The 16,786-nt window shown below is 39.6% G+C and overlaps 1 protein-coding gene across 1 annotated transcript; it reads left to right on the top strand.

Moving 5' to 3' along the window:
- Positions 1 to 14,414: 14,414 nt before the first annotated feature.
- Positions 14,415 to 15,720, top strand: LOC139209186 (N-acetyltransferase family 8 member 3). The gene is made up of 2 exons (XM_070838810.1): positions 14,415 to 14,433; positions 14,975 to 15,720. The coding sequence occupies exons 1-2, from the start codon at positions 14,415 to 14,417 to the stop codon at positions 15,718 to 15,720; spliced, it is 765 nt and encodes a 254-aa protein (XP_070694911.1).
- The last annotated feature ends 1,066 nt before the right edge of the window (positions 15,721 to 16,786 follow it).

Here is a 16,786-nt window from a genome sequence, read left to right as displayed (position 1 = left end):
GTTTTGTGAACACCACTCTAAAATCTGACACTGTGATGTCTGTGGGCGTTGTTCACCTTGATCCTGCTGCTGAATCTCTTCTATTAACACCTCAGTAGGTGCTGTGCTGTGTTTTCACTTCAGATTCGGTTTCAACACATCAGTCGGCTCCAACTGGCAAATATAACTTTGATGTGTGCCAGTAAGAAAATGTCGTCCTGCCAATAAATTGTCTATTGAATACTTTCAATTAGGCCACTCGACCAGCTCAGAGGAGAATACCATCAAAAAGGGATGCAGAGGAATACATAACACTGCAGCACAATTCAGCCTAGCCTAATTCTAGCCTGATCGCAAGTAGTTTCATTGGATGGAGCTCAATGGCTGAAAACAGTCCAGATTGTGTCATCTAACCGTGCACACACTTGTCCTACATGTATAAGGCCCTTGTGGCTGAATAGGTTGGTGGGCATTGTGACATCTCATGTATTCAACGCGTTTATCAACGAAAGATCATGTAATACAGAACGAACCCTTTAGTTAGAAATACTACAGGAGTTGATCTTGAAAGATTTTCAGTATTTTAGTATTTAATACTGAGCGTGTTTCAATAATTAATGGTGAAAGATTAATGGCTGGGGCACTGACATTGAGATTAACAACATGAATGTCTTAGAGCCCCTGAAAACTTGTTTTTTTGTGACTATCTAAGTGAGAAAAACACGTCCTTAAGTATGATTTATTAACAACTTAACACCCATAGACAAAAAAAGATTTAATAACTGCGTAATCCTGGTTGATGCATCGAGTTTTTTTCCCCAGGATGGCCTTGCCAGCCCGTTTGAAACCTTAAAACGTGACCATCTCACTGTGCGTTGATGTTGTTATGGTTGTTATGATGTTGATATGTTATGGTATCTGTCCAAGGAATCCTATCAGCATATCTCCATCAGGACTGGCAGGGGAATTGGTTGGATACTCAAGGTTTGTTTTTTTTATCCTTTTCTTCTCTTGTTCTTCCTCCCTTTTTTAGTTATTTTGCTGTGTTGTTAGTATTATGACCAGATGGCAAAGACAAAGCGCGTAGGCTGATCTTGAGCGCTTTAATCAAAAAAGAAAGAAAGTAGATTAAAGGCTCATTCCCTGAGGAAAATCAGTCAACCTGTGTTTATGTCATTTCACACAACAATTTAGACATTTCTTTTTGTAAAAGACAATGATGTTATCCTACCCAGTAAGATATTGTTGCATAAAGAGCCGTTTTGGCATAGTGAAAACATGAACTCGCTGTGCGTCACTGTGTCTGTAGATGGGGATGCACCTGCTTCCATGGAGATCTATTACTTTGCGACACTGCTGCTATGATTTTAGATATTACCTGTCTGTAAGGCAAAGGTTACAGCATGATATTATTAGGTATGCCTGGAAAACTGACCTACTTTTGAATAGCATATACTTTATTGGAAATGCTCTGAAATGTCTAACATAGGCTACAAGGGGTGACACTGTTGGAAACTGGATGATGAGTCAGTTTCTAAATGTAAAAACAAAAGTATGTATTATTAATCCTGGCTGGTATGGACGACACAAGCGGCCTTTATGCTGTGGGTTGAGGCTGGAAACGTAAAAAAAAACAAAAACAAAAGCGCTTTTTTGGCCTTACAAATGAGCCGGTGCAAGATTTAAATATGATCTCAACTTCATGAAATGGAATGAGGGTACTGTGAGGGCAGATGTGCTTGCATCCAAAAGTCTTGCAGTGTAAAACTAATAAAAAATATTGGAAAGAGGTCAGAATTATGAGTAACGGTACTGATGCCGTCACAGTGAGATTAATTAAAGCATGTAATGCTGTAATTGTCATGGCAGTCTTTATTTTAAGGAGCTGGTTGCTTCACATTGAGCATCTATAAAATGCAATTTTTAGATGTTTTCTGGCTTTCTAGTTCATGATATTCTCTCAGATTATATGCTGCTGTGACTTTTTCTGTCAGTGGCTGGTGAGGTTGGGCAGGATGCACCTCCTCTCTTGTGCAGCTTGTAGACCGATAACTCATCCAGGCGGCTGAATGCTTGTAGCACAAGTTGTGTTTTTGGTAATCTGAGAATTAATCATTGCATGTGTGTAGATTTGTTTAAATCACTTCCCTGCGGCACTCACTTTGACTTCAGATTTAATATCCAAAGAAGTAGTGCAGTGACTCTTTGCTGAGTTCCGTCCTCCTTAGATACTGATGCCATGTCTACCTATACAGTATATCTGTAATTCATCTGTAGCATATTTATAACTCAAAGCTTGTAGTAAACAGTAGAAACAATGGTTCTTTGATGAAACTGTGTGGTGTTTCCAGCTGGCTCGATTTAAAGTGAGGACTCTGTGAAGGGGGTCTTAAATGTGCACATGCTGCCTGCATACATGATTTCAGAGACTTAAGTTGCACATAAAGGCAAAAAGTCAGCATCCTCACCAGCTGATGATCCATGTGGGAGACACACAAATAAGGAGCAGTGTTGGTCTTGTGTTGCTTGGTAGTCAGCCATAAAATTACAGTACAGTGTTAGAAGTGCAGTTAAATGCTCTAATGCTGAGCAATCATCATTTACATGATTTGTGGTTGGTAGAGAAATGCTCAGCAATGTCAAAAATAATGCCCTTGAATTCCACATGAGCTCAACTGATGTTGAGACCTCAGTTTAGGCCCATTCTCCTCATCTTTGGTATAAGAAGCAGTGCACGGACACGCGCATTTGCTTCTAATGACGCTATGACGGTGGTATTGGGTATGACTTATATAGATTTATATGCAAGTCATTTATCAATTATAGATGCATCCACAGTTAAGACAGTGATAAGGAACCTCGTGCATGAATGTATTCATAGACTGGATGAGGTAGAGGGCAGCATAATTGATGCGCTGTACAAAAGTTGCACACTTTACAGTAAACTTGAGAGACATTACGCCTCAGGTGCAGTAGTCTGTTTGTGCATTTACGTTTTTAATGTGTCATGAGCGATACTGAACTGAAAGGAAGACGTAAGAAGGCATTACATGTACAGTATGAGATAAGATATGCAACAATAAGAATATGTAATTATTTCTGCTGCGGACTAAGAGCATCTGTGAAATCAATTGACTTGGTGTTTTATTAATATATTATTATTAGATGTGTTTTTGTTGCAGCTCAGCCTATTAAACTCTGTGATGAATCAACACATCTAAATATATTCCAGGTGCTTTACAACATTCACACAATATTTCAGTTTTTTCTAAAGATTGGCAACACACATACTTCTGTACTGAGTTGGCTTATTTTAAACTCTTCACACATTTGTCCTTACCAACATGAAGCTCAGCGCAACAGTTAATCTCACAGCCAAAAATGCCAAAACACTTCAGGATCTCACTCTGAGGATCAACACTGACGACATTTGTGTCCCTGCAGTAACGGTTTGTCAATTTATCTGATCCTATTTGAGCATAAACCACATGGATTGTGTACCTTGTATTTGTTGGGGAAATTACTCAGCAACACTGCTTTATGCTTCAATAGACTTTATTTTCCTAAGCAAAATTAATTCTAGTGATACAATACAGCCGTGCATAAATTCACTATGCATACAAACTTACATACCCATACAGGAAAGCTACAGATATAGATATACAGAGGTGCAAACTTGTAAACTCTGTCTCCTGCACTTGCCAGATCTTTGTATTCTCTCCTTGTCTGGATGGGTCCATGTTTACTGAGAAGATCTCATTCCTAAGATTTGCCCTTTATGGAATGAAATCGGACAGGATAATCACGTGGGTACGTGCTCTGCCAACATAGGAATCCGTTGTGGCTGGTCTTTTTTAGATGTAGATGTAGCAGAATGTAGCAAATTGCAGTTTCATTTACAGCACTTTTATGTTATGCTGGGTTCTAATGTAAATTTGCAATAGCATGTAAACATGTGCAAAATTGATTGTAAATACACAGACGTTTGGTTGTGGTTTAGTTTGAGTGAGAAAACAGTTCACACATTTTCCCAGATGTGCTGACTGCATTTTGTGTCAAAGCAATGAAAAGTGAGCCACCGTTTAGTCCACCTTGACTTCTCTTCACCTGACTGTGTGAGGAGTTTCTCAGCACTGAGAAATGCATGTCACCAATTGTAAAAAGTGTAACAGACTGTCCTCATTCAAAGATATGGGTCAGAGCGCTTCCTGCCTCCAGAGACTCTTCAAAAGGATTAGAAATGACCTCATCCTGGGATTTCCACCCTGTTTCATCGTGACATATATCTTTATCTTTCAATTGTGCACTTGTAAACCATGCTGTGTGATCTGTCTTTGCTTATCTTTGAACTGGCAGCGTGGTCTCTGTGGGACAGATTCAGCGTTGCATGAAAAGAATTGTATGATGTAAATCAATTAATATTTTAATAAGTGTTTACATGCTTGGAGAAAAAAAGACTTTTTTTTCAATGTTCCATCAGGTTTTGGAGGAAACTGTTAATGTGATTAATATTCAGACATCAGTGATCAACACTGCAAACCTCCACTGTGTAACACAAGTGTTCATCACACTGCTTATCGATGTCCAGACAGGTTTTAGCTGTCTCTTCATCCTGCGTCACAGGACAGGTGTTACACCATGCTAAAGACACATTGCAAAATGTTTTTATTCCTGATCACTTCTCACAGGTGAGTTTGAGGATTGGCTGTCTACCTCATTTGCTTTCACTGAGGTGTGTTTAACAGCGATTTTTCTTTCAAAGTCTTTGAAGAAAGGCAGCCTAGTTTTTTGCCAGTATCATTTCTGGAAAAGCAGGTGTGCTGGCCGTCAGTACCAGCCAAGCATGCAGGGAACAATGCAGAGAAATAATGCAGAGAGAAATTCAAATGAAGAGACATTTTGGCTGAGTGAACCCCTCATTTGGTGCTTTAACTTGTAACATGTTTAAGAAGGCTCACCCATTTCAAAAGGCTGTATTATCAAACCTCGACGCACCAGACCCTGTGTCAAAATCTAATTTAGTTGTCTATTAATTTCATTTACATTGTGCTAACTTGGTGGGTATTGACTTATACACAGTTTTAGAGGGAGATGCTGCAATTTTCCTCCACTACTTTTATCTGACTGCTATTTTGCAGATCAAGATATTTTGGCACACAAAAATAAAATGGCTTGTTATGAACCAAGTATTTAAATGATCTCATCTCTAACTAACTTACCGATAACACACCGGTAAAAGAAATACGCTAATATACACTACTCACACAAAGTTAGGGATATTCGACTTTCAGATGAAATATATGGAAAATGGAAAAAGTGAATGCTACAGTGATATTATATCATGAAAGAAGGGCATTTAAGTAGAAGCATGGAATGGTAATTTTATTCATCTTAAACAATTTATTGAAAGAAAATCTAACAACAGTGGTAGGTATACCACAACAAAACATTTTCAGTGTCTCACTAAATTGGGATGTGGCCAAAGGACGTCCACTCCTCTCCTTTCTGTGACTCTTCCAGTCTCTGTATCACTGTTACAACCTCCTGATGACACTCTGTGACCCTCTAAGCTCAGTGAACACCTCCGTCTGAGGACTTCCTGTTTGAAGCCTCCAGTGTTGAGGTGCTGCTGATCAACTGTTAGGTGTCGTCTTGGTCTCATGATGTCAGAATGTGAACAGCAGGATGAGGAGGACTGTTTAAATACCAATTCTAACTGAAGCAGGAAATGTATTGGTGGATTCATGGATCAAACCTGTTGTGAATGTTGCTGTTAAGCTTCTTGTTAGAGAACAGCAACTTGTGCAAAAAGTACTGAAACACTGAACAGTTGGACATGTGCATTCAAAGGTTTAGAGAAGGTCACATTAAGTTCACCTGGAAAGGTTAGAATGCATTTTAGGTTCATCCTGAAATTTCACCTGAAAGCTGAATATCCCTAACTTTTTGTGAGTAGAGTATATCATATATATTAAAATGACTGTTACTTTTGATATTTTATTACATTTAACTGAGTATACTTCTTTACTGGAGGGACCTTCACTTCTTATCTAGAATTTTTTGCACTGTGATATTAAAAGATCTGAATCTTATGTATGGCCACTGGCCAAATAGCCGCTCATTACTGCCCATTAACAGCACAACAACAGCAGTTGTCCTCATCGTGCCTTCCTGTGCTTCCACTCACCAAATGCCATTATGAAAGCTTAGATTTGGAGCTTGACGGTTTAGGTGCAGAATCCTCTCGTTGTGCTTACTGTGATTCCAGGGATGAAAAATGCAGGTATTTTCAGGCACAATCTTAATTAAATTTCTCAATATGAAAGTAACTATGACCACAGGACCCCAATGATCCAAACCATCTGACAACACGATGCAGCAGTTGCTGTTGCATCTGTCTCACTAATTATAATTCCACTCAGAGGTGGAGGTGTAGTGGTGAAATTGGCTGGATCAGAGGTGACGTTACTGTACAGCCGTGATGAGTAGCAGGATGCCAGGGTGATGATGTCTTATTTAGTTTTGTTTACTTTTTAAAATATCTCCCTGTTACTGGAGCCGCGCCCAAACAATATTAATATTCTCGAAAATGCAACAAATTGAAAGAGTAAATTGCTTTTTTTTTTTATTCATCCTTTCAATCTCACAGCTTAATTTGCATTCTCAAATAGTGCTTTCACCTTGTCAAAAGACAAAAGTGTCGCACTTTTACGCCTTGTGCATTATGGGATGTGCATTTGTAATATGTTATATCAGAGAAAATGATTTGATGCATTGGAAACATTTTAGGCTTTAATCCTCTCTACATCTAATCCAATTTTGGGATACAGTTTGGCAGAGTCCATTAAAAAATCCTCTCAGTCGATCAGGAGGATGTTTACTTTTAAATGAACTCCGAGCACTACCAGGTCATGGAAAATAAATAGCAGAAAGTACTAATAACAGACTCCACTCCTCTGTTGGCATGACTGTGTAAAATTAAGACTTATATTAAACAGGGCATTCCATGAGATTGATGGGCAATAACACCACACAAGGAGGAGTGATGAAAATGACAATATTTACCTTTATGGGTGGGAAGAACACATGAATAATAATGGTATTAAAATGGGTGAATGATCCAAACTTTCACAACTTTTTCTGTGGAGAATCTCAGGATCAGTCGAGAGCTGAGAGGCAGCTACAGTCAGCAAGGTTACCTGGTTGTCTTTGGAGCGAAGCTGACATGGAAAGCAATGCATTGCTGTCCAAACATGTAAAAATAGCTGTAACATACACTCTTTTCCCTTGATAATGTGTGTGATAGTCACAGCTGGATTTTTTTTTCCCCCCTCAGTAATAACTTCTGTGATTCGCCTGCTATAATAATAATACAAATGCATTGTTAATTCTTGTATGCAGAAGCGAACCTGTGTTGATTTCTCAGAAACTGTAACCACAAAAGAGAAAAAGAAAAAAGTAGAAAGGATTAAATGTTGAAAGGAGTTCATTTTTTCTGCTTTTATCTTTATTTCAAGGCTTTTCAAGTAATTTCTTTATTAAGTATCTCAGTGTCAGCAAGGTCACATAGTCTAATAGTGTCTGTTTCTGTCTTCATTCTGCCTCGTCGCAGTGATTGTGACTGAGCGAAGGAAGGATCCCGCCTGTCTTTATTTACCTACTTATTGCCTCAGTGCTGCGTTTTAGTTTTATCAAGCTGTCTTCAAGACGCTGCTCTTTAAAATGTACCTTGTCTGAGACCAATCAGTTGTTTAACACAGCCCACAGCCACGCAGGGACTTATATTCTGTAGAGCCATGTCCCCAAGTCAGTAATTAACCTTAAACAATACCAGCCTCTCCTAATGAAAAACAAGCCAATGGTTATTCACAGCTTTATCTCGCTGCAAAATCCCTCTATAATCCCCCAACATCTCCTGGCATATTGGTGGCTAGGTGGAGGTGGGCAGCTTTTTAAGTGTGATAGATGGAGTTTAGTTTCAGGCTGCTGCTGCTGCTGCGGCAGCTTCTTCTCTCTCTGACCCAGCCGTCCCCAGAGAGCCTCGGATGAGCCTGAGCCACAATATAGTTCTGCTGAAAAGCCTTTTGTTGTCGTTCAATCTGTATTCAGAAGAAGAGCAAACAGACCACCTTTACTCAAAGATTTTTCTTTTTATTTGTTAGCTTTGTGGAGTTAGATAGATAGATAGGGTTTAGATTCAATTAACAATATTCATACAAAGAAGGGACAGGAATCTACTATAAGTGGTTTATGTCACGTAGATGCCTTAAATATGTATCATTTGTGTTGCTCTTGCATTGTAAAATAATACATAAAGTAAAATAATTGTAATGATGGTTATTTTGCTGCTGTCTCCCGCCTAACACTCTCAGATGAGACCAATAAGCCATCATTTGGCTTGTATCCCCCTTTGAGACCAATAACAATTCCAAAAATCTGGATTCATAATTTAATGAATAGACAGTTGTATGTGTCAGACTTAGAATAAGAAACTGGAGCAGTACGTCCAAAAAAAAGCTTTATTTTTGTCCCAGTCTACTAGAAATATACAACTGCTTTGTTGTATGCCGGCCAAAGTACATTTTTCTTGTTTGTTAACCATAGAACACTAACCTAACAGTTAGCAACACCATCACTAACGTCGGGTATATTTTATATATGATATACCTGGTAAAAAAATACGTCTCATCAAAAATATATTAAAGTACAACAATACATGGCAAAGGTAAGTATTCTTCTTTTATTTTCCTCTATACAACGTCTCATAAAACCCTATAAAAAGGCTCTAAAAATAGTGAAAAATTAGGAAATCGTTGATGAAAAAAGACTCACAATGAAACACAATGAAAATCAAGTGACCACAATCACATGGGTGAAAATCACCCAACGTTAGTGTTCTAGGGTTAATCAGCGTTCCTAGCAAGCTGAATTTTAATTTCATTCGCTAAAATAACTGTAATGAGGATCTTTTCCTAACATTGACCAAAGTGCTCTTATTTCCTAAACTTAACCGTGATTCAGTCCTGCACTTTATAAGCCACCCCGACCACCAGCCTGCAGATCCACCACAGTACATAAATGTAATGTTTCATTCATTCAAGGAAAGTTGTCTGTGAACATAATCTTGGAAGCGATTGTGTTTCTCAGCAAAGCATACTGGGAAAACAATTTATATACAAAAGTAATTTCTAGAAGACAGAGTTGACAAGGTGTAGTGTAAAAGGGAGCTGTGTGTGCCCCAAAACGGAGACTGACTGTGTCTCATTCATAGCTGCAAGCATGCAGGCCTACTTGTTTTATGTCTGCACATCTGACATATTAGAATCAGTCACAGCAAAGCTCCACACTGGTATCAAAACCCAACACATTATGATGTGATCAAATATGATACAACTAAAGCAGGGCACAGTATTCTCTGCAGAGTGATTAATATAATGTATACTACAGTAAAGTTTAATTATAGATGAAGTGAGTGAAGTTTAGGATATTGTGCCGCCACGCTTCGATGGTGACGGCAGGACTTCATGCCTGCCAGTATATTAAAGTGAATTAGTGATGAATCACCCTCATGCATTAATCATACATCAATAATAGCCTAATTTTACGCATGATCCATTGTGATGAAGATACAGAAAAATAGAAATGCATGGAAAATAACAACATATTGTCAATAATTTCGAGACTGATTACACAAAATAACACAAGTCATGTGTCACGCTCCCTCCAGCTCCCCTGTAGCAGGACCCCCAATATAACAATCTAAAATTTCTGCTCTTCTGGAGAACTGACAAATCAAGAAGCTTCCATAGTGCTGGCTTACATCAAAATGCCAACACGGTTAATAATTCACTACATGTTTTTTTACTAATAAATTATAAATTACTGATGGATTACTGTTTGGTAGATAGTCATGCTCCCCAGAGGATGAATGCTGGTGGTTTCAGTGAAGTTTTAGTGCCACCAATAGTGTTTTGTTTTTTTTTCGCCATCTTGTTTACAACAAACTCAAACAACAAATCTCTGAAACTAATGATCTTGTTCCCACAACTGATATTTGCTGAACATAATGTTCCAAAGTTTAACACACAATATTTTAGGTACCCAAATGCTGATGGCAAAAGCAAAGATCTTGCTGCCTGAAGGTACAAACAGTAATTAGTACTGGCACACTGGGTCCATCTATTCCACTGATACCTGTCTCATGTAATCGTTCTTACTGTGATCCTATTGTTATTCTTGTCAACATATTGTCATTGTAACATGACTCCCATCCCCGAGATATCCCCCCACCCCCTTTCCTGTAGAAACACCCTCATGCCAAAAACTGAAAAAAAATAAAGATAGAATAAGAGAGATGCCATGAGAATCTCTAAACGCTTTAGTGTCCACCTGAGGATAGATACGTCTCGATTTACTGCTCATTTATCTGCGTATGCAGAGAAATCCTTACGGGACCATTGTGGTGATTATTAACTTTTTATTGGTTTGGTGGAATAAAATCCTCACTGTTAAATGAAGCCATGGAACACCTATGAACTCCAGAAGATAATGTCCAGCACTAACAGTAACTACACAGTGTTTATAGCCGACCCCATCATCACTTTCCCACTTTCCATGTGTCTGGACAGCTTCCTGTCACGTTTCGGTAGAGTTTAAGATACTGTAGACTGCAGCATCTTGAGGGAGTTTTGTGTCTGTCAGAAATCCTGTTATTTCCAGTATGAAAATTACCTTGGATTCTCACTCTGAGGTGAGACAATCACTTTTGTCTGCTTTCAGTGGGTGAAGTGTTTTAGCAGCTACAAAGAAGGAGGCATGACTTGGATTGTGATGAAGTAAGATTATCATAAAATAAGATTTGAGAGATGACAGCCCTCCACTGCTCTTGGGTTTGTTGTGATTTCAGACTTTCATTATGTTGTCTTATCTCTCATAATCTAAAACAGCGTTGCAAGATAACCAATGCATAATGCGCTCCGTGGATTCTCACCACAATTACTTTGCAATCTGTGATTAAAAGACAAAACAAACCACAAACTGTAAGAATTTGCATTCAGCAGAAAACTAAGGTGTAACTTCCCGATGCTCTTTTCTCATTTTTTGTCGTGCAGAAACTTGAAGGTTGCTGCCTGTGACACACAGATAAGCCCACCTTGTCACTGAAAAATTCCATTTGTATAATACTAATTTGTACTGACAAATATGTTTTGTAAGAAAACCTAACTGCTTCCCGGATTATGCTCCATTTTTTTTTTGAGAGGAGGAGGTACACTGTTTATTTAATGCAATGAATTTTTTCATAGGAAGGTGTTTAGGGTGGATGGAAGCCCCGGTTTCCAAACCATGTTCCTAATCATTGGCTGCATTACATTTCCAAACATATTTGTCAGAACAAATTACTAGTATATAAATGATATTCCTAGGATACAAGGCTCAGATAAACATAATCATTTGATCATCATTCTCACTGAAAACAGTGTTTTGTACCTCAGATCAATACAGTTCTGAACTTTGACCGAAGACACATCAATCTGGACCAAAAAAAATGTGATTGACTTGAACCACGTTCCCCTTTTGACTCCAAACATTTGCTTCATCAGACTTGTTTTTCTTCAGTGTTTCCCAGAGACACTGTATGTCCTGCACCAGGGGAAGGTGCCATTACTGGTGCATGAGACTGAACCAGTTTCTACTGTCACATATCACCGGTCCAACTCAATATCTGTTTTACTTGGACAGAGGCACTTTCCAACATTACTACATCATAAACGCTGTTTCCAAACACACAGTATATTCTAATCAAAAGCAAATGCATTACTATAATAATGAAAGATGGCTGTAACTACATAGACATCCCCAGGGAGAGTTTTAGCTCGGTGCATATGCACTGTCGAAGCACAGGAAGACACAAGAAAAGTCGATTCCATTCAGAGTTTCTGGAGAGGCAGCGGGTTGGAAATAAAGTTGTATGAGGTGCGTTGAAATGATGGCTAGCCATTGGATATGAGGGGAAAAACTCAATAATGCAATGGTTTAATCCCTTAATGTCGTAGCTCAATGACAAGCATACCGAACAGCCTCTTTCTCTTACAATGCTTGTGCGAGTACATGTCCATGAATAAAAATGCAATTCACTGGGCACTCGTCTTCCATTCAGAAGTGGAGCTTGCATTTCAGCCTACAGTGGTTAGTTTCCAGGGCAACTTCAACCCTTTTTCTTGCGACTTTTTGTTTCAAGACAATGTGCAATCAACTCTGAATCACCCTTAGTTAATTTTATCGAGTGAAATTGCTCGTGATGATGAAGTATTTTGCAGCATTTCATACCACAGCACATTCAAGATGTTCAAATATGTCTTGATTAATGCTGCTTGTACCTAATGAATTAATTTAAAAGTAACGGTCATGACTTCTAGGTAGTTTTTAGAACTGCCGGTGCAAGCAGCTTTGTTGTAACAACTTTTTGATCATGATGTGATATAATGACTATGACACGATTTGAGTTCTTCACTGTTTTCAGACATCAATCATAATGTGAGAGTTAAAAGTCAAAGTATTTTCAGTGAATACATAGATACGTTCCCTGTAACGACTCTGATGATATTCTTCTTTTCCCTCCAGTAGCAAACGGTCGGTCTCTATTTCAAAGTGAGCTGTAGTCTGTGCAGTGCGACATTAGAGACATTTAATGTCTAACTCTGCTGCCCTCATTAAGCTACTGAGATGTGAATGTGGGTGAGCATTCCTGTGGACGCCCAGTATTAGCGTTAATGCTGTTTTGACCCGTCATAGGCCCTGTGGTGGGTGTCAGACTGTGCCGTCACAACTGCACTGAGCCCCCTGAGAGGCGACCCCCTTCTCTAACCCTGAGCTAACGTACAGCATGCAGTTGGCACCGATAAAAACTAAGAATAAACAGCTGGTCTAATTATAATGAAGGTTTTTGTTAACCTGTATTTCTCCATGCTGCATGACTGGGGGTTGATTCCCGGCTCCTCCAGTCTGCATGTCGAAGTATCCTTGGGCAAGAAAGCTGTGCTTCGGTGTCTGAGAATGTGTTAGTCACCTTGCATGGTAGCACCAGTCAGTAATGTGTGAAAGGATGAATGCGAGTGTAACTAGAATGTGGAGCTATACAAGTGCGGTCCATTTATCGTTGACCATGTGAGAGAAGAAGCATCTACTTAATAACTGAAAATCAGCTCATTCACAGTGTCCCAATATTAAACTGATCTACTTTCAGCGAGCGTAGGAAATGACTCACCTGAGAAATGTATTGCAGCGATTGCAGTATATTTAACCTTGTCCCGCTGAAGCTTTCACATCAGATGGCATTCAGTTCATACTTGTGCCGTGCCAAAGAAACGTTACTTGGCTCGACCTTGTGAGATGCCATTGTGACTTCAAAGTAAAGGTGACTCATTCAGAAATGAGACCAACACGTTGAACTGCCCTCACATTCATGTGTAACTACAAACATGCCTGAAAGGGGCCTGTGATTTTCTAATATCATGCTGCTCTTTATGTGCAGGAGAAATAATGTGTGCTCAAATGTGATTACAGTGGTTGTGAAACGGTTTTCACTCGCTGGGTGCACAACTCAGAAATCACGTGGCGGTTGTGCGGTCGGTGGTTTGAGAAAGTTCCAGAGTTCCTTGACCTTCTCGCGCTCACAGATTCATGAGGCAGCCCTATTGATTTAAACAGGTGTAAAGGCCCTTCTCCTGCCAAGGAAATTTAATCATGTCAGAAGGCCACCGGGTTATTGCACGAGACACTGTCACCGACACCATAGGACGACTTTATGTCAGGGGGCGAGACAATATTAATTTTACTTTCACCTTATATTCCGGGGGAAAATCGCTGTGGAGATCCACTGCAGTTCCCTGACAGAACACCACTAAAACTGCAGCAACCAAAATGAGGTTAATAAGAACATTTTTTTGAGGGGAAAATATCTATGAAGTGCTCGAGCGAGCGTTGAATTCACATTCTGCTCAGTATCCTGACTTAATGTGTTCAGGATCTTTGCTCATTCTCCTTGAGAAATCCAATGATAGAGTTCTTTACTCTGTTGACTAAGCTAATTAAGTTTAAAGAAATGTTCTACATTTAATAATCAAGGCAACACTGTGATTAATTTCAATTAGACTTAAAGCATGCTTCCTCAAATCGCCGTCATCTCAATCTAATTGTTAAATTTCTTATATGATCAGTATTTTGCACCATGTTATTTCAAAGTCATTTAGGTTTAGTTTTCTGTGTGTGTGTGTGTGTGTGTGTGTGTGTGTGTGTATAGTCATAGGTGAGCATGCTCAGACTAATTTCAATCCCTTTTGTGAATGGCTGATAATCACAATCTGTGGCTTAGGTTCAGGGGGAGCTGCAGCGTTAAGTCCTTCAGAGTGAGCGAAAGACGAGGGGAAAGAGTCAGCATGGCGCAGGAAACTAACTGTAAGTTGATGTTCTGATTATGTTCATCCTTTATATCCTTTTTCAAGCAGGCGAGGTGATTACAGACAAGAGCACTAATAAGACAGCCAGGGTGTAAATGAATGGCATTACTAACCTGGCTTGATGACACATAACACATTTCACTGAAGCTTAAGACCTTTTGTTTGTTGCCACAGGATTCTCACCTTGCTTTGATTTTCCTCATTGGCACTTCTGAGATCTAATTGTGTGACTTTCACATTTGAAGTCTTAAAAAGAAAGCAACGCTGAAAATCATTTTAATTGTGATTTTCAGCTCAGGTTGTCATACTTAAGTGGCAGGTGTTACTACACTCTTGTGGTATAGAGTTAAATTAGAAAAGAAAAGGGTAAGATTCTGTATTGATTCTTTTATTTTTGAACATGTTACGTGAGCGTATTGAGCTCATTGTGAAATCCAGCAGGAATTCGTTGCTGCAACAACAGGCAGATTAGTCTCACTGAGCTCTTTTTCTCTCCCTCCCTCACTCTCTCTCTGTTTCCTTCCCTCACTAACATGCAGTTCAATTCACCATCAGGGAATATAGACCCTCTGATCAACATGTGGTCATGTTACGTGATGGGATACTTGAGCACGTATACCCGGCGTTCTTCAAGGCCATGAGCCATCCAGACCATGTTGGCGTTGCTTTGAGCATTTCCATGGCTGGTTATGTGCTGGGAGGAAGCTCCTACTTCCAAGCTTTACTCTTTGGCAGCGTATGGGCTGGCCTCATTTATTACTGCTGCCACGAGATCTACGAAGGCTACATGATGAGGAGGCTGAGCACAGACATGGCTGACATTCAAGCCACCTACCTGGAAAACCCAGATAACGGTTTCTGGGTGGCAGAGGCGGACGTCAACGGCCAGTCTAAGGCGGTGGGGATGGTGGCGGTGATGGGGAAGAGGGGAGGAGAGGAAGGGGAGAGGTTTGATGACTGCAACGGGGGAGCAGTGGGAGGAGGCTCAGAGTTTGCCCAAGATGCTGGAGATGGGAGTCACGGCGAGATGACCCACATGGTTGTGCTGTTTCCATGGCGTCGCAAAAGCCTGGGTTCACAGCTGATGAGGAAGGCCCTCGATTTCTGCAAAGAGCAAGGCTACGCCCGCCTCGTCGTGGACGTCAGCTCGCCACAGTCAGCCGCCATTTCCCTGTACCAGAAATTCGGTTTTGTTCAAATTACGTCCCATAGTAACACACACGCTAATCGCTGGTTCTCCAAACTGGCCAGAATAAATGTGATGCGAATGGAGAAGTTAATTTGATGCAAAATGGACGTACTTGTAATGCCTCAGCACCTGATACAACCTCAACTGTACACCACATTAAGAATACTTACCGTTAATTTATGCTTCTTGTCTCATTTGATGCACAAATCCCTCTGTTGTGTGATGTTTAGTCACTCATGTCTTCGGCTCACTATCATGGCAGTTTGAACACACAAAAAAAACACACATTAAATTTTATGTTTTTCCACAAAGCAGCATTAATGATCTCAGTTTCCTTGTATTTTTTCTCGCCTTGATCTATTATGTATACATGTGCATCCCTGATAGTCTATTGCCCAAAACCATGGAAAACAATGAGACAATGGGTCAACCTATCTGGTTAGTCAAATTAATTTATAATTTGCATATAGAAGGACAATTAATCTCAATAAGATATTTTATTAAATTAATTATTGAACAAAAAAAAAAACTATATTCACATTCAATTCTCCATTGTTCTCTTGTCCACTAAGGAATATAAAAGCTACGTGTGAGAAAGGAGAAATTTAGTCATTTGGAAGCAGGAGAACTTTCTTTTAAGCCTCTTTCCAGGGAGAAGTTGAATCCCTCTGCCTCAGAGGAATTAATGCCAGCTGACTTCTAAGACCTCACAACTCTTTGCTTAAAATACCAATGAAAAATGCAATAGTATCAGGACATTGGGAGGTTTAAAATTCTTTGGAGCTGAAAGAGCCTTGTGTGTATGTGTATGTGTGCGGCATAAAAAGAGGATAAAGAGTTCAGTATACCGCAGTGCATTCAGGCCAACGTATACAAGGCAAAGACTCAGATTATCGACACCAAACAATAGAAAGCTTAAGTGTTTCAATATTGGTGGTCTTATGATATGTTGGAGGGGGGGTTGCGGGACAAATTAGAGGTTAAAAGGCCATGGGAATTACTCGGACACTATTTCTGAAACAATGTTAACAAGGAGTTTCCCGTCAGCTTGCGATGATGCAAGCAGGATGTTTTCTTAATAAACCCACCATTGGCCACAAACACAGAGCAGCACCAGCTAAGCAACATAAATGTACACATCTCTTAACCTACATTGCCTCAG

This window comes from Pempheris klunzingeri, chromosome 11 (assembly GCF_042242105.1).
Source record: "Pempheris klunzingeri isolate RE-2024b chromosome 11, fPemKlu1.hap1, whole genome shotgun sequence".
NCBI lineage: Eukaryota > Metazoa > Chordata > Actinopteri > Acropomatiformes > Pempheridae > Pempheris > Pempheris klunzingeri.
Note: the sequence above shows the minus strand (reverse complement) of the source record. Positions and strands in the feature narration are given on the sequence as shown.